At 38.6% G+C, this 19,014-nt stretch overlaps 1 protein-coding gene across 1 annotated transcript in view; it reads right to left on the bottom strand.

The window, feature by feature from the left end:
• The window catches only part of LOC122815020 (mucin-19-like), a 118,947-nt gene that overhangs the window by 93,299 nt on the left and 6,634 nt on the right, over positions 1-19,014 (bottom strand). Inside the window, exons 3-4 of the mRNA XM_044087272.1 lie at positions 18,875-19,003; positions 18,439-18,559 (exon numbers count right to left, since the gene is read on the bottom strand). Of these exons, the coding sequence (XP_043943207.1) occupies positions 18,439-18,559; positions 18,875-19,003 (250 nt within the window). The remainder of the gene's footprint in view (positions 1-18,438; positions 18,560-18,874; positions 19,004-19,014) is intronic.

The raw sequence follows: 19,014 nt of genomic DNA on the forward strand, positions 1-19,014 counted from the left end.
TTTACTTTGGAAAAATAACTAACCATCTCAAAATAAGAGTGATCAGACATCTTTCAGACATTAGGCATAAGGAATTTAGCAATCCACTGTCTAGTCACTCTCAGGTCTGCAGCAACTACGAGAAGTTTGTTTTCATGTAATGGAATGATAACCAAGGCCTTTGCTGCCCTCATAGTGCCTTTTTTAGGCAAGGCTCAAAAGTCAAACCCACCTCCGTAAACAGCACAAATAAAAAAATGAGGGTTATGCTACTCAACGCCAGGAGTTTAAATTTCAAAATGCACGCGCTCGAAGCACTCCTCAGTTTGGAGAACATCGACAGCTGTGCAGTAACTAAAATCTGGTTCAAGGCTCCACAGAGCACCCCAGCACTACTGGGCTACAACTCATACCACACATTTCAGCCACAGAACACGGACCTAAACACAAAAGGAGGGGGTGTATCCATATTCATCAAGGATACCTACACCTCCAGGTTAGTGTCACAGCATGATAACTCTGAAATCATCCATGTGCAACTAACATCAGGCAAATTTGCAATGCAAATTGTGGCCTGCTACAGATCACCATCCATGATCCAGGACCACCACTCCACCTTTCTGGAGTCACTGGAAAACATGAAGGTCCTACCGAACACCCTGATATTGGGTGATTTCAATTACCCTACTGTTAACTGGGAAAACTACTCAAGTACAAACTCCCAGGTCCAGTGCTTCCTGGAATTTATCAACTCAAATGCCCTGGATCAGCTGGTAAACTCCCCTACCAGAGGTGAAAACATATTGGACCTGGTCATCACCAACATGGGCAACAGGAGTTCTGAGCCAGAGTTCAATCTGTCACTGGTTAGATCAGACCATAAACTAATCACTCTGGATGGTCGCACCACACCACCACCCCCAACCAAGGAAACCACAGTGAAAAACTTTTCTATAGCAAACTTCACCTTACTTAAGACAGAGGGGGTAAGTTTCACAGCCCCCACTCTAAAGCATAACAGCATCCAAGATGCAGGAACCTTCACAAATGCACTCTATGAGCACCTACAAGGATGCATGGATCGTGCCATCCCTAGCAAAACCAAGACTCACTCCCCTAAGAGAAGGAAACCAGTCTGGTGGACCCCTGCCATATACAGGCTATACAATAGAAGGAGGAAACTAGTTCAGAAAAAAAGCAAATCCCAAGAAGGAAAGACATCCCTGAGCAGTATCAGTAAGAAACTAAGGACCCTCATAAAATCATCCAAGGCTAATTTCAGAAGAAAAATAGCCAAAGATTCGAAAGATAACCACAAAGCCTTCTTTAGCTATGTCAAGAATCTAAATGGCCACTCGCAGATATGCTCTGAGCTAGTGCAAAATAGCACAAAATATACTGAACCTACTGATATTGCCAACATCCTGGCAGATAGATTCAGTGCAAATTTCACCCCTTCTCATCCCCAAAAGGGCCCACAACAATACCAGAAAAGTGTAGTGTCCCGGAAAAAACAGCCCTTTCAAAAGCCAAAAGCACAGCGTCAATGGGGCCAGATGGTGTCCCAGGCTGAGTCTTGCATGAACTGCAGAACGAACTAACCCCTCCCATCTAAACACACTGTTCAACCTCAGCCTCTCCACAGGCTATGTGCCCATAGAATGGCGCACAGCAATGGTTATTCTGCTCCACAAAGGAGGGGCCACAACTGACCCTGGTAACTATCACCCCATAAGCCTGACTAGCCTGGTCTGTAAGGCTATGGAGCGCATCATCATGGAACTCATTAACAAAGACATTGGGAACCTCCAAACACTTGACCCGACCCAATTCGGCTTTGTTAAGGGCAGATCATGCCTACTAAACCTGGTTGACTTCTTTGTGATAGTCACCAAGGCCATAGATGAGGGAAAGATGGTTCACGCAGCCTACCTTGACCTTGCCAAGGCTTTTGACACCATTCCCCACTCGGAAATTATAGAAAAACTCACCAGCCTGAACATAAACCCCTACGTCATGAGATGGGTTGCCAACTGGCTTACAGACAGAACTCGCACAGTAAGAATAGCAGAATCCAGGTCCAACTCTAAACCAGTCACAAGTGGTGTACCACAAGGATCGGTCCTGGGACCCCTACTGTTCGGCATATACTTCTCAGAAGTACAGGCAAACACAGTATGACTATGGCTAACCAAGTTCTCCGATTACTGCAAACTGGGAGCCATAATTGATTCTCCAAAAGGGCCTTACTGAGACGGACACCTGGTGTCAAAGTCATGATCTCAAGCTAAATGCCAAAAAATGCATAGTCATCCCGTTTGGGAAAAACAAAACACCCATGAATTACCACATAGGTGGCAGCCACCTTAATACAGAAGAGGTAATAAGAGATCTGGGGACACAGGTAGATAGTAATCTCTCCTTTGACAATCATATTGCCAAAGTAGTTAGGAAATCCTTCTATGTAGCCCATCTAATTACTAAAGGGTTCCTATCTAGGAATAAAGAGGTTATAGTGCCCCTCTACTCGTCACTCATCAGACCCATCATAGAGTACAATGACCCATTTGGGATGTACCTCACAAGTTACTTCCAACAGCTGGAAAGACCACAGATGTACCTCACCAAGAGGATTACTGGCCTCAAACATATGTCCTATGCAGCCCGACTGGAAAAACTCCGGCTGTACTCAGTGGCATATCGCTTACTAAGATGTGATCTCTGCCTGACTTACAAAGCCATGCCCAACTCAGAATTGATGGACATGCTCCACCTAAAGAAATCCAAGTCACTGCGAGCCACTAGCTCTAGTAAGCTAAACCTTGCCACAACAATAAATAGAACATGCTGGAGGGATAGATTCCTGTCACAGGGACTCCCCATGCTTTGGAACAAAATTCCTAACTACATTAGGCAGAGCCCCTCACTAACACTCTTCAAGAGAAACCTTGACGAGTGGATGGGTAACAGAAAATACAGCCCTGGGATCACTTAATTGGCTCTTCTTGACAGAGGCTCAGTTAATTAATCAATGGGGTGGCAAAAGCTGACACTCTGGCTAGGCTTATAAATGCCCACAGGCAGATAGCCTAGTACCTACCTACCTATGAACCTAAATCTATGCCCATTGCAATGTAATCTAAATGCAAGCTAGAAAAAAAAGAACTTAAAAGGCAGATTCCACTTAAAGAACCAGGATCTGGAAACCCAGACTTAAGCGGACATGCTCCATTAAGAGCATAATCAAATTAAAGAAACTGGACCGTAATAACTTTTATAAAAATAGGTTTTACTAAGTGCATCACTTTTTTATTTTATGGCTATGAATGATGATTTTAATTTTCATCTTTGTCTTTAGTACTAGATGTTTAATTTTATATACTGTATATATATATATATATATATATATATATATATATATATATATATATATATATGCATTTCTATTCACATGTAGTTTAACTTAGATTTTTGATTTCTACATTTTCTACATTTGTAACTCTTAATTATCTGAGGATTATTTTAATGTCAAACTGAACTGTTCATATTTTGATATGTCTAATCAGTAGTATGGACTGCTGCATTAGTACATCTGAGGAAACCCTCCACTTCATTAACAGAAATGGGCAAAAGCTCTTTAAAATAATAATTTGTAGTAAACACAAGTTGAGACACATGATTTCACCTAACAAAACTTCCTTTGTGTATTACTTGGACATTCACCCCTTTTTATGTGGCATTTTTGTGTGTGTATATGTATGCATGTGTATTTATATATACATATATGTACATATAGTTGTCTGTATGTATGTGCATGTTTGCATTTATTTTGTATGTGTATTTCTGTGAATATATGTATATGTTTATGTGTATAAATATGTATATATGTGTGTGTGTATATACACACACACACACACACATATATATGTATATATATATATATATATATATATATATATATATATATATATATAGAGAGAGAGAGAGAGATGCGTATGCGTGTGTGTGTGTGTGTGTGTGTGTGTGTGTGCGTGTGTGTATTTGTTTTTGCACATATGTGTGTTTATATATTTATATGTATATGTGTGTGTGCATGTGTGTAACTCTGTATATATATATATATATATATATATATATATATATATATATATATATACACATACGTATTTCTGTGTTTGTTCTTGGTTTGTTTTCACTCTTTCATTTTGTGTGGCACAATTTTCCCTTCTCTATGTGCTCTGATCCTGGAAATTTTCACACACACACACACACACACACACACACACACACACACACACACACACACACACACACACACGTTCACATTTGTTTTTTTCTGTTAGCTAATCTTGGTGTCAACCCCGAGGGCAATTGACTTTACTTTTTGTTTTCTCAAAAACTTCCTAGATCGACGCACAGTTGCCAAGATTTAATTACACCTCTGCTCTTAGCAACATAATTCTGTTTTGAGTTCAGATAACCACCATGCTCCTCCCCTCTAGCATCACAGTATTTCAAACAGAAGTAAATCCCGCTGACATCAGTTTTATTATTTACTATAGTAATATAACAAAATGCAGGACTAGATGTTTACATTATTTGACACTATATCCATTACACTGATTAACAGCCAGATACACAGTGGTTTTATACTTACTTAGATACAGTAAACAGCACCAATCACAATAAAAATGCTAACTAAGTGTGTACACTGTTCCAGTCACTGCCACTGAATGTGATCTGTTTGTGTGCTCTTGGATTACTGCCTCCATTGTAATATACATGGAGTTTTATTAGGAAAACTGATATATATATATATATATATATATATATATATATATATACTTGTTAGTTATATGTAAAACTTAGATCTGATGAAGATCTGACGAGTGAAAGTGCTAGTCTTTTGTTTTGACTTAACAAACCATGAGTTAAACAAGCAATATCAGCTTGAATCTTGTTTTCTTGGTTTTAATAAGAATGCAAGGTGACCTTTAACACAGATCTTACAATTCTATCTATGACAACAGCCTATTTTAGCATATCCTATGCTGATATCATTCCTGTACAACCAGTTTTCCCTTTTTCTTAGAAACTATAATCAGGTGCAGGATTGTGCCAATGATATGGTTACTGTGACACACAAGAGACCAGCTGTAGTAGCATGAGAACAGATGTCTATGGGGGAGGTCCTATTACCAAACCACCACTCACTGAAAATGAGCAGTTCCTATCCACTGCCAGAGATCCTGACAGCTCAGCAGATAGCTCACACAGATTCCCTGAAGTTGGTGCTGATGTGGACAACAGGCTGTGTGAAATAGAACTTCCAGGTATGCGATATATAAGGCATTTACTGCCATTCTAGAAATCGTTATGCGTATCTGGAAAAACTAAGATGTGTGGCTTAAAAGAGTACAACAGATATTGTATTTTGGATGGAGGGATTGCCAGTTTGACTGATTCTGAGATATTTCTTAACAGGCAGATAGGCAGTGTATCACTTGCCCCTCTCTAACATAGATAACAAGAAGGTGGGGTAGTTCATTTAGATGCTTTATTACATAGAAATGCATCAGGATGGATAGCAGCATCATAAAATATAAACAAACTGATTAACAGACAGGCCTGACGTACATATATGCTTACATCTCAACAGCTTACTACAAAATGGTAGTCAAGCTCGCACATGCATAGTATTTATACATTTGTGCAAGCCCTTGGATAGCTTCTTAAAGGTACATACACACACATTGATCTACATCCTCCCTTTTAAAAAATATTGCCCTTTGTAAAAACAACATTGGAATTAGACGTGCATTATTATAGACATTAGAAACAAGCCCAACGTTCATGTCCAAGTTGCCTTGTATCTATAACATGGCCTGGAGATATGACCAGATCTGGTAACATAACAGTCTGGACTGGATTTAGCAACAGGGTCAGTCTTCAGTAAACAACTTGTATCAGGAAGTTCTGGATTCATCGCAGGAATGGGAATATTCTCTGGAACTTCCTCTGGAACTGGAACACTGGATAACTCACTCTGAGATAGTCTTTCTCACAGGCTATGTGCTGTGGTATAGGCTTAGACACCGGCATCAAATGTTTCTGAATCTGCTTAAACTCTACTCCTTGTGATTCCACAGTGTATGATCTCAGCTCTGGACAAATATTCTTCATGACTCCAATCTGATCATAACCTCTAGACATTTTCATCCTTACCACTTCTTCTTGTAATAGATTGAGAGGTTTGCTGGTCTTATTATAGTAGGACTTCTGGGTTAAATGATTCTTCAACAGATTGGTTTTCACTGACCTATTATTCCTAAAACATGGAAACAACAATTGACTACTGATTGGTAACATGGTTCTGGTTTGTCTCAACAGAAGTCTCTGAGCAGGTGAACCAAGATGTTTATAATGAGAAATATTTCTGAGATTCAAAAGATTCAGGAAAACATTACTATTATCTTGTTTTGACTTCTTGAGTAACTGTTTTGCACTTGGAAATTCACATTCTGCCAAACCATTTGACCGTGGATACTCTGGTCTACTCATGACATGAGTAAAATCCCACTCTTTGGCAAAATATTTAAACTGTTGACTGGTGAACTGTGTGCCATTATCAGAAATAACTTTGTCCGGGCTACCATGGACCGCAAAATGACGCTTCATCTTAGTAATGACAGTACTGGATGCTAGGTTATGAAGTAGGTCAATCTGGAACCAATTAGAATAAGAGTCTATTAATACTAAATAATGTTAACCATGCCACACAAAAATGTGGGTAGCTACTGTTGACCAAGGTAGTTCAGGAATCTGGTTTAGCTGAAGTCGTTTCTTCTGTTGATGTGGTTTAGTACTATTACATATGGAAAAAGATGAAAGTACTTTCTCAATGTCTTGTGACATAGAAAACCAAAATACTAGACCTCTCTCCCTTCTTTTGGTAGAGTCTCTTCCTGGGTGACCACGATGCAAGATAGTAATGTACTCTTGTTGCAAGGACTTTGGAACAATCACTTTTGGACCTTCATGATGATACTTTGTCAGATAAAATCTCATCTCTGTATAGAAAATAAGTTTACACTTCTTGAGGTAAACTAGATTGCTTTGATGACCATCTTTGATTGATAAAGTGGTTGAGCCTTTGTAAAACTGGATATGTGGCTGTGTGATTTCTCAGCTAATGAAGACATGTAGAAGGAAAATTTCTCACTTCCATGACTTCAAAATCTAGGTTCTCATTTTCATGGTGCTCAGTGGTGTTTCTGGGTGATCTGGACAATGAATCCAAGTTGATCAAGGTAAGTAACTTGCAAGTAGATAATGCGTACCTTGCTGAATGCATTAGAGTTCAAAGGATTCCTAAAGGACTCCGTATGTCTAAATTTCCAAATGGAATTACTGTTGGTCAACAAGAACTTGATGAATTACTTGCCATGTTTGATAGGCATGGCATTGAACTGTTGCATTTTGTCATTAAAATTAATAATAAAATTACAGAGCTTTTGGATGATGTTAATGTGTTAAATAACAAAATTTTAAATGATGGTAGTTTTCTGAGTTTTGAAAATAAGTATGACAATATTTTTGACAAAATAGAGCATCAAGTTAAAAAAATACATTTAGGAAGCAAAAAAAGCTCAAAAGAGATGAATTGGAATATAGGCAAAAAGAAGCATATCAACTCCCTAAAACTTACTATGGGCCCCCCTTGGTTAATAATAGAAATGTCAATCAAAGGTTGGAGTTGGGTTCTTGTAGTTATGAAGTTGGACATGAGGAAGATAATGGGGAGATACAACCATACAACTTTCACAGTGATGTGGATGAAGTTTTTGAACAGGATTATCCACCTTTATGTAGATCTGAAAGGATCTGGAATAGGAATAGGAATAGGAATAGAAATAGAGAGAATTTTTTAGGTCAGCCACAAACCCCAAGGGGCCAAATACAGAGCAGTCAGAGGAATTTTTGGAGGAACAACAAGGGAAACTGGTATTAAATAACAATGTGCAGAGAGAGCCTGTGATTTCTTGTTTTAAAGGTAAACTTTTATGTTCCCAGGAGTTTAATATGTATAATTATATGGATTGTGACATCACGGACACTCATTTTTCATTATTTATAAAGGGGTTTAAATTTGTTCCAGGAAGAAATACTGACATTGTTGATGCGTTGACTCAGTTCAAACTTTACATCAGAAAGTTGAACTTCCAAATATATTTAAGGATCATAATGACAACAACGATCAGGTTAAGAACAAGTTTAGAAAGAAAAGCATTTTAATCCCCCCTTGCATCCCACACTTATGAGTTTTGAAAAGGTTTGTGTTAGGGAGATTTATAAGGCACATTATACCCACAAGGATAAATATTACAATCTTACTACAGAAGAGGCTGCTTTGTTGTGGAAATTGAGGGAGACAGATAACATCAGGAATATGAAGCCGGATAAGGGGGGAGGGATAGTTTTGGTGGAGAAGAATGACTATGTGAATGATATTGCTAATATGTACTAAAAGGTATGAAAATGTGTCTAAGAATGAAATCAATAGTGCACACAGAAAATTACAGCTATTTTTGGAAGATATTTTGTTGCAAGGAGTTATTAATGAGGAACTATACAACCTTTTGCAAAATAGCCATCCTTTCATTCCCACAGTATTAGGTATCCCAAAAGTACACAAAAATGTACACCATCCCCCTTATTGGATCATAGTGGCAAAACTCCTTTGGGGTTTTTGTTGACCGTTTACTTAAGGATGCATTACATCCCATTACCCATGTTCTAGCTGATTCATGGGATTTTTTTTGTCTAGGATCAAACAAGAATTTTACAGGGAGTCAACAGGCTTCTCAACCATTGGTGTGTTATATCTTTTTAATTCTATACTGCACAACACAGCTTTGGAACTATTTTTAGAAGCTATTATGAACTATACATCTTTAGATGGGGCTCTAGTTAATTTTGGTATGGAAGTGATAGAGAAGATCCTTTGTAACAATTACCTCACTTTTGAAAATGAGTTTTTCAAGAAATTAAAAGTGGTAGTGATGGGATCCAGCTCTGCTCCAATGTAGGCCAATTTGGTTATGACATCATGGGAGAATATATCTATTTTTAATTCAGCGTATAAAAGTGAATAGAAAATCTATTTACGTTATTTGGAAGTTTGACATCTTTGCCCTGTGGAAGGGTGATATTGGAGTATTTGATAATTTTGTAGTTTATCTTAACAGTGTTTGTGACTACTTTAAGTTTACCCACAATTATTACCCTGAGGCTATAGATTACTTAGATGTCACCATTACCAGAAATTCATTTCATGGTATGTTTACTTCCTAAGTGTTTTGGAAACCAACGTATTCCATCAGTTTTTTTGTCTTATGATAGCAACCACCCCTTATAGGTAAAGAGAAACATAGTAAGGGGACAGATGATTAGAGGGGCTACAATGTGTTCCACACTTATTGATTTCAAAAGAGAATTAGGTACTTTAGTTCATATGTTTGTGGCCAGAGGTTATCCCAAGGAATGGGTTCAACATATTAGTCTGGAAGATCTAGAGGAGTGGCGGACTAGGTTTGTCCCCTTGTTAGGACAAAATTCAGTGGTGAACACTATTGTCAGAAAGAAAGCTAGTAATTTTTCACACTCTTTGGTAACTTCCTTTGGATCCTTTGGCTACAAAGTGTGGGATATAGTGGCCAAGAATTGGATCATGTTAGAAGGGAATGATGACATTTTTCAACACCTAGGGAGTAGACCCCTGCTCACTTATAAAATGGGACACAACATTAAATTTTTATTAGAACATCCAGTCCCAAAAAAGAACACTATGAAAGGAACTAAGAGTTGTAGGGCATGTAATTATTGCCCTTACATGATGAATGAAACACACATTTTAATAGGTGAACCTGCTCAAACTGTTAAACTTTTAGGGGCAATTGTGCCAGTAAGGGTTTGGTGTATGTGAGTGTCTGTAAGGGTTGTAAAGGGTTTTACATTGGTAAAACAGAAATGACTCTACAAAAATGAATTTATGAACATCTTTACGCTATTGAGACTAAGAATATGAGCAATACCCTAAAAATACACACACTAACATGGAATAGTGGAAATTATTAGTAAAAATATTAGGGGTGGTAACTGGTCTAATGATATAGGGAGATTTCAATTTAGATGGCAGATTAAACTCAGTGCCAACAGTCCCCATGGTATGAATGAATATCTCTCATTGATTCCAATTTAAAAAAAAGGGCTTTAGTTTTGTAATACGTGGTTAATTTTGAATTTTATGACATTTTTACATTTTTAGTGATTTTTGAATATTTTTACTGTTTCTTATAACATCATTCAGATTGTGCACTGTGTCTTTAAATATTTTTAGACGTTCAATGTAATTGATGACATATGATGCTATAAATATGCTTGATTTAAGTAAGCACTTTGGTTTTGATAAAGTCCTGCATTTGTTCGGATGAAAGCGCTTACCGAGAGTTTTTGCCTTATTGTTTGTTTTTGCTATTTGGGTTCAAAAATAAAGCTGTGTACTCACACTTCATGGACTGTACTTGAGTCATCTCTAACTCTCTGAAGGTGGTTTATGTGATTTACTTCATTTTTGGGTTCCACCTTTACATTTTACTGTGTTGTGTGATCGGGTAGTGTGGTTACTCCAGTTGCAGTGTTGGTTGAGTCTGCTTGTAGACATTGTGGGGGCATGTTACCACACTGGAGGGTTGCTAGAAGTGCTTGGAGGCCTTCTGTCCACCCTGATCCTGATGCTAGTGTGTAACTATTTGCCACCAAATGTATGTATAGGGTTGCCATGGAGGCACATGCACTTTCCACCAGGGCCTTGGAAAAGATAGTGAGAGTCCTAAATGTGGCACATTTTGACATCCATGACTGCCTCATCTGTGTGGGTGACTCCTTGGATAGGATGAGTGACACACTGGATAGAACTGTGTCTGTGATGGAACATCTGCAGGAAAATTCTGATGCCTGTACAGTTACAGAGACATGGTTCAATGCTGTGGAAAGAATCCCAGCAATGCAAGGCTACAATGCCTATTACACATACAGACCACCCTTCGAAAAGAAAAAAAAAATGAAAGGAGGAGGTATTTCCATTTACATAAAAAAATGAATCACACCTCTAGATTTGTTAAGCAGGATGTCTTGCTTAAGCTACTCCATGTCCAGCTGACCATAGGCCAAATCCCCAACTGTATCATCCTTTAGCTACAGGTCCCCAGCCATGAACCTGGAAAACCCCTCCATATACCTAAAGTTGCTAGAATTACTTACCATTCAGCCCAATACACTATTCATGGGCAATTTTAACTAACCCTCCATAGAAATGTGAATCATATACAACTACTAACATGCAGGCTCAGAGATTCTTGACCTTTGGCAATGCAAATGATTTGGAACAGCTGGTCTGCACTACCACTAGGGGCTCAAATATCCTTGACATAGTATTCACAAACATGGGGAAGTGTTGCACTTCCCCCAGCATAATGTCCTCATTGGTAACAGTGGCTCATAAATTGGTCTCCTTTAAAATAAATGTAACGGTAGAACCTCCATCTAAAAGTAAAATCCTAAAGACTTTTTCCAAGGAAAATTGCCTCCTATTAAGTGATAGTATAAATAATTTTAAAGCTCCCCCTAACCCCAAAACACAGAAATCCTCATCCTGCACAAGGCCAGTCACCAGTGGGGTACCACAGGTCTCAGTGCTGGGCCCCCTCCTGTTTGGGATATATGTATTTCTCAGATGTCAAGGCAAATATAGATGGCCTTGACCAAGTCTGCTGATGACTGCATGTTGGGGGCAATCATTGTCTCCCCAAACAATGTTGATATCCTACGGAAAGGTCTGATGCAGACCAATGATTGTTGTCAGAGCAATGGCCTCAAACTAAATGCAAAGAAGTGCATAACGCCCTTTAGGAAATTAAATACCCTTGCAAATTACAACATTGATAGCACTCATCTAAGAGTAGGCCCAGTTGTGAGAGATCTGGCTACTCAGATAGATAGTAATCTGAACATTGATGCCGTATGCCGTATGTCCATTGTGGTGAGGAAATCCTTCTGTGTGTCTCAGGCTATAAGTAAGGGCACAGCATCTAGATCTAAGGATGTCATAGTACTACTGTACTTGACCCTCATCAGACCAGTAATTGAGTACAATGCACCCTTTGGCACGTACCTCTCCAGGCACCTCAAACAGTTGGAGCATCCTCAGAGGTTTCTCACCAAAAATACAGGGTATATCCAACATGTCATATATGGACCAATAGAAAGCCCTATCACTGTATTCAGTTTCTTCCCCATTACTGAGGGGTGATCTGTGCCTGATCTACAAGGCAGTCTCTAACCATGCCCTGATGGAAATGTTGCATATTTGCAAAACTAACTGCATGAGGTTTACCAGCTTCAAAGATCTTACCTGATCTCTGACATGAATAGATTATGCTGGAGAGGCAGATATGTGTTCCAGAGGCTGCCCCTCCTCTGGAATAGGCTTCCTTTTCACATGAAGCAGAGCCTTTTCTTGAACATCTTCAAGTACAATCTGGACCAATGAATAGGAAATTGCAAATTCACTCCTGGGTTAGCACCCATGTCCCTTATGGACAGAAGCAGTCTGTAAAAATTGTCAAAACCCTGCTTGCTTACCTTTGTTATCTTCCCCAAGGGTTAGAAAATTGAGTAAAATCTAGGTAAAACTGGATAGGCTTGTAAGGGCTTGTGAGCCATTAGCCTAGTAATCTCCTATAAACCTATGAAGCTATGAAACTTTAATGTTAATTGGGATACACCACTTGTTTGTGGCTCTGAGATATTTCCTACTTTATCAAATGTTCTGTGTTTCTTACTCACACACACACTCATTACTTTGATATCAGCCTTTGGTTACTGCTCCCTACCCACCCTATGAAAATGATGTTGTCTATTACCATGCCCTTTGTTCATTAGGGTTTGACTTAGGGTTGCATATATGTCTGATGCACAGAGTGCATAACTGAGTCCCACTATGTTGATTTTATGCATATGTATTACATAAGAATATTTTGGAGGATTTTACATGCTCATTTTAGAATGACTTTTAATTAGTATCATACATATCAGCTGACCAGATTTTCGCAGAATATCCAGATTTTTGCTTCATATTTTTGGTCTGTACCTCACAAAATTTGTAGTTTTCTGTCAAATCATTGAAGATTGAAGTCACTAAACAGTACAAATTAATGACAGAAATTTGAGTTTCAGACTTCACATCTTTCAGAAAACATATAATAATGCAAAACCTATTAGACTAGCAATTTTCTAAGTTTATAGGAGCAATATCTAAAAAATGTCCCTATTTTTGGGCCTTTGTACCCCCATTATTTCTGGCTTTGTGCAGATTGTTTGCACTGAGAGGTTGAGAGGTATGGTTAGTATCACTCATGCATTCTAATCACTGATATTACATTCCTGCTTATTGCTCTACTTGTGAAACTCTTGATATAATCTTCCTGCTGACTCTTTTGTGTACAGTGGGTAAATGACTGGCTTGATGCCAGTTATTGTGTACACTGTATAGCTGGATATTGCAAATATCATTCCTATATGCCAATAATGCCATTGGTGGACACCTCATACAGGTTATGATTGGGTACATTTATAACTAACAGTATGCAGGTATATCAGTTGTTTATCTTCTTACACATTTGTTTGTATACTACAGGTTCCATGCTTACCTTTACATTACTGCAGTACAAGTTGTGTCCTTTGGGGCTGTCTCTGTCTGAAGCTATCTGTACACAGCCATTACATGATGAAGTAAAGTTTGTAGACATTGGCTGGTATCAATATTTGTGCATGTTTAGGTTGTTTTTTGCATTCCTGAACTAGTCAATGTGTGTGCTATTATTTGCCTCTTAGTTCATCAGTGCACATACTAATACTATCCTTTGCATCTTAGGTGGCAAGTGTGTGTGCTGTCCTTTACCTCTTAGCCAGGGCAAGGATATATTGTGCATTTCTATGTCTGCCGGCTCCCTCTGCAGCTGGAGGTTCTCCCTCAGAATCCTCATCTGTATGTGCTAGAGGTGCTGGCCCTACCTGTGGTCTAGGAATGTGTGATCCTGGTCCTTGCTCTCCAGGTTGCAGCTGTTTCCTCAATATAATATTATGTAACATGCACATACTGTGAGAAGTTCTGTGCAGGTGCCTGGATCATACTGCAGGCCACCCCCTGATGTGACTAGACAGAAGACACTTGATTTCAGCATGCCGGACACACACTCTGTGATGGCTCTAGTTTGAGCATGGGCATCATTGTATCCTTCTTCTGTGAGTGTCTGTATATTTCTGATGGGCATCATGAACCATGGCACCAGTGCATAACCTGCATCACCCAGCAGATGGCCTTTTGGAACATCACCTCTAGCAAACCTTGTGTAAAGCCGAAAGGTATGCCAAGGCAAGGGTTGGAATAAAGGTTAAAGTTTTAGCCACACAGACACAAGGTACAGAGTTTTATGCTCACCTTTGAGGGAAATTGGCTAGGCTTAAAATGGCCTATAATGGCGGCTAGCCTATTATTTATCAGTGAACCTATATATGTGTGAGTTATGGTAACTGCAAGGGTTGCCTGCATACATACTGAGTATGATCCCTCGGATATTACAAACAACTTAGCATTTGACTGAGTGGAGCCCCTTCCTGTCAATGTATGCTTTTCCCTGTTTACCAGGTGAGGCTTTTATTTATAAGTGGGTGCAGTGTATGGCCCCCAAAACTTCATGGAAGTATGCTGTAGTGAGCAAAAAAAATCCCTGCATTGTTCTTGCTGTCTCATCTCATGTGCATGGAAAATAGATGTACTCCCTTACGTGTTCCAGCATGACACCCCTATCCCCTGTGTGTCTCTAAAATGTACCAGTAGCTAATATCCTCAATGCTACACATACCTTAGTTTCTAGTGATACAGGTTCTCCTCAATTTCAGTTAGATTTAATGTGGTGGCAGCAGAGGATGCAGAGTTCCTGTATTGTTTCCCTATCCACCTGTATTGCTCTAATATCTTGATATTCTGCATTCCATTATATGTTAAATGGGGTTTGAATACCCTTCTCCTCCTAGGCGGAAGTCTCTCAGCAACAGCAGTATAGATTTGAGCCTGTTGCACACACACATGCAAGAGAGCAGCAGCAGCCCCTGATATTTTTTTTTTTTTTTTTTTTTTTTTTTTTTTAAGTGTGATGATGGCTGTATTCCAATAGGTTTTGTAGTTCAATGCAAAAAATGCAAAAAGCTACACCAAGTGTACATAATTACTTTATAGCTTCCTGAATGGCTTCGCCAACTCGGATTGTTTAATTAGCATGTAATTCAGCTGTTTATGTTTTCTTTTACATACTCTGCCATTTACCTTTGTTTTTCAGCTATATAAGATGTGTATAGCTGTTTAATGAACACAAAATAGTTCTCGATCATATGAGAGTGGCAGTGTGATGTGCACATGGTCGGTACAAAGTTCAGCCATTCATGGATCCAGCCCAGAAATGTTTCCTGAGAGATGAAATTGTTTATTGATTTTGGATCTCAGAGTATATAAGTTTTGCTTGAATGAATAAGAATGGGTATGAAGGATCAGGCCCGACACCCAAATATTTAAAGATGTGTATCCTCTAAAAAAGAAATTAAGTTGGGTCCAGGCAGTTCCAGACAGGAATCTTGCTTAATTTCTTCATAGTGTCACATGGCATGTCCTAGAGTTTGATAACATTTCATTCTGGTTTTGTAATATCCATATAGTTAAGTAAATTTAGAGATATCTGCAAATATCTTTTCCCTAAGAGTAACCTTAAGAGTATGAGACATGCGACAAAAGCAAATCATCGGCATACAGCATTGCACACAGACCTGATTTTACTAAGTTTATTAATAAATTAATTGAACAGCAGATCAAAGGCTGACCACTGAAACAGTCCAGCCAGAATGTAATGTGATATGGCATATCCCTTTTTCAACCTTGACCCCATAATGTCAACTGAAGAAGTGGTTTGCAAATCACAATTTAGGGTTGCCAACAAAACCAGGTCTAGCTAGAATGCTCCAAACTTCCATCATAGCCATCATTCTCTTAATTAAATTATATGGTATCATTGTCATTTGTCTGATATTTCTCGATATCTTCAGTGAATTCACTGGGTGTAGACCAAGACAAGAACATTTGCTCACCTTATCAGGGCCCTTACCTTCTTTTTAAATCAAATGTTTATCAGAGGTCACACAGTCTGCATTCTCTTTCTTACTCTGGAGTTCTGCACCTCACAGCTTACTCCTGAAAGACTGAAAACCTGTATTATATGAATTTTACATCTTTACACATCTTTTAAATCTAATTCTGACTTCACCTTATTCACTTTTTTGGGTATCAGGTGATTTGTATGCTGCATCCCACTATAATGAATCTTCAGCCCTTTCTTCAAGTAGATTGACTTCATAGTCACTGGCGTATCCACCTTTTCCTTTAACAAGTCACATGGTTATTTGCTGATATGTTAATAACTATATGTGCCTCCCCCTGAGCTTTTTATTATTTCTTCCTTTACATTTCAAATGCACTTCTTGGCACTATTATCACCCAACCTCTGTTCTGTCTTTCTCCACTGCCATGCAGACTAATCAGTACTACTACTAAATATCCACTATGTATCTCTTACCACCTTCATCCCATCTTTGAATCTCAGCCTGACACCCCCCATTACCCTGCCATCTCCATCTTTCTTTTCTATCACTCTTGTGCCATTAACCTCCACACTTCCATAATCACTTATTTCAAATTCATTGCAGAAGCTAATCATTTTAGCAAGATATGCAAAGAAACTGTCAGTGACTTGTATTTAAGCACTATGCTAACTTGATGAAAGTTACTGCTGCTGGCACGTTTGAAATACCTCAGTTCATATGCAGATGATTTCTGTAGTGGTGGTGACTGTGCAGATATATGTGTGTGTGTGTGTGTGTGTGTGTGTGTGTGTGTGTGTGTGTGTGTGTGTGTGTGTGTGTGTGTGTGTGTGTGTGTGTGTGTGTGTGTGTGTGTGTGTGTGTGTGTGTGTGTGTGTGTGTGTGTGTGTGTGTGTGTGTGTGTGTGTGTGTGTGTGTGTGTGTGTGTGTGTGTGCGCGTGCGTGCGTGTGTGTGTGTGTGTGTGTGTGTGTGTGTGTGTGTGTGTGTGTGTGTACATTCATTTCCACATTAACAACATCAATCATCTTTTCCCTTATTTCATCCAATTTTCTATTTCCAGGGTGGGAAAAAAGATTAAAACTCCTTCCAGAAGCTTATATCTGCCTCTGCATTTAATTTTCTCCAACTGTCTGCTTCCAGCTTCACTTTCATATTTCAGCAACTCTTACTGCCTGATCCCCTACCATTCCCCCTTGCAGTAAATGGATCATTGACTCACACCTTTGTTACTAACTGGGATCTTCAACTACAAAGGCAATGAAAACTCATAGTTTTCCATTCTATCAAATTTAAGCAAGTCCATCCTTGAGGTCTCACCACCTCCAGTATCCACCCAGTGCAATTCTCCTGCCTATCAATTTCCAGTACCACAGATGCATTCACTCACCATCTGCCTTCCTAATGTATATCACAGTCCCTCTCCACATCATTTATTTTCTTCCTTAACATAGCTGCAGCTTCATTCAAACTCCAGATATATCTCAACTTGCTTCTGGTCTAGCCACACAACTGTAAAACAGCATTGGTACTTCCAATGCATTTATATTTCTAATTGTATCCTACTCCTGGACTAAAGTACCTTTTCTTTTCTCAGCTAAATCACCCTTGCAATGTAAGTTATTTCCCCTTATTCTCTGCACTACAAATGATTGTTCCTTCCTTTTCTCATGAGCTATTATTGCAATGTAAAACAATGAGTGAAAGTTCTGGATGAAAACTTAGCAACTCCAGATCATAAACTAACATGTTACTGCACTAAACAGGCCATTCACTCTGATACAAAACTCTTACAAAGTTCACCTGGCTTCTGGTGGACATGTTGTGCATCCTTAGTGCCAAAAAAGTAAATGATGCTGCCTTACACCCTTATATTCTCTTTTGCCCATAGCTTCATATTCACTCAAAAAGACCCTTAAGCAAAATAAGTGTGTATTTCAACAGGTGAAGGGAGCTTAAAATGGCATGGGGAAAAGAGAGAAATTATATGGAAACTTCTCCTGATATTAAAAATGTTTGCAGAAAATTATAAAAAGTTTGATAATGAGTTTTCTGTGCAATATGAAGAACATAAGTGTAAAAGAAAGCCAGAAGTGATACAAGAGTAGAAAAAGTGATTTTAAAATGAAATGATATGGTGTGAAGCAAAGGCATCATATATACTATGCTAATGAACTCAGTAAAATGCTGTTTACCATGTCTCACACTGTGATGTCCTTTTTGCACCAGGCTGATGTACAACTCCTCTGTATTTACAGGGACAGTGTTCCTTTTTAATACACTGCTGGCCATTATCGATATCATTAAGAACCAGATCTAGAATAAAAATAAACCAATTAAATATCTGATTTGTACTGTCAAACTCAAGCCAAATACAATAAAAACAGGGTAAATTTGAGAAATATCCTCAGTTATTTATTTATTTGTCTTTGTTTACTGGAACATCTGACTGGGCAAAGTCTGTTTTCACTGCAGGTCCAGGGAGAAAACCTCCATCAGATACAATTAAAATACTCATAAGAAAATATTTTTTTTACAAAGATACTTTACTTAAATAGTTATTAATACATCTGGAAACAATGTATTATTTTGCATGTAAAAACAGTAGTAGAAGATACTGTTAAAACTAACCTTTGTCACATTTGCAGACACTTGCACAAGAGTCAGTGTTAGAATTGCTTGGATTTGGATGTGAGCATGTTGGCTGGTAAGGTTTATCGCACAGGTCAAACACTTGATTACCCTTGCAAGTTGGTTTACCTATATAGGGA

Source organism: Protopterus annectens, chromosome 11.part0 (assembly GCF_019279795.1).
Source record: "Protopterus annectens isolate FY-2018-M chromosome 11.part0, PAN1.0, whole genome shotgun sequence".
Taxonomy (NCBI): domain Eukaryota; kingdom Metazoa; phylum Chordata; order Ceratodontiformes; family Protopteridae; genus Protopterus; species Protopterus annectens.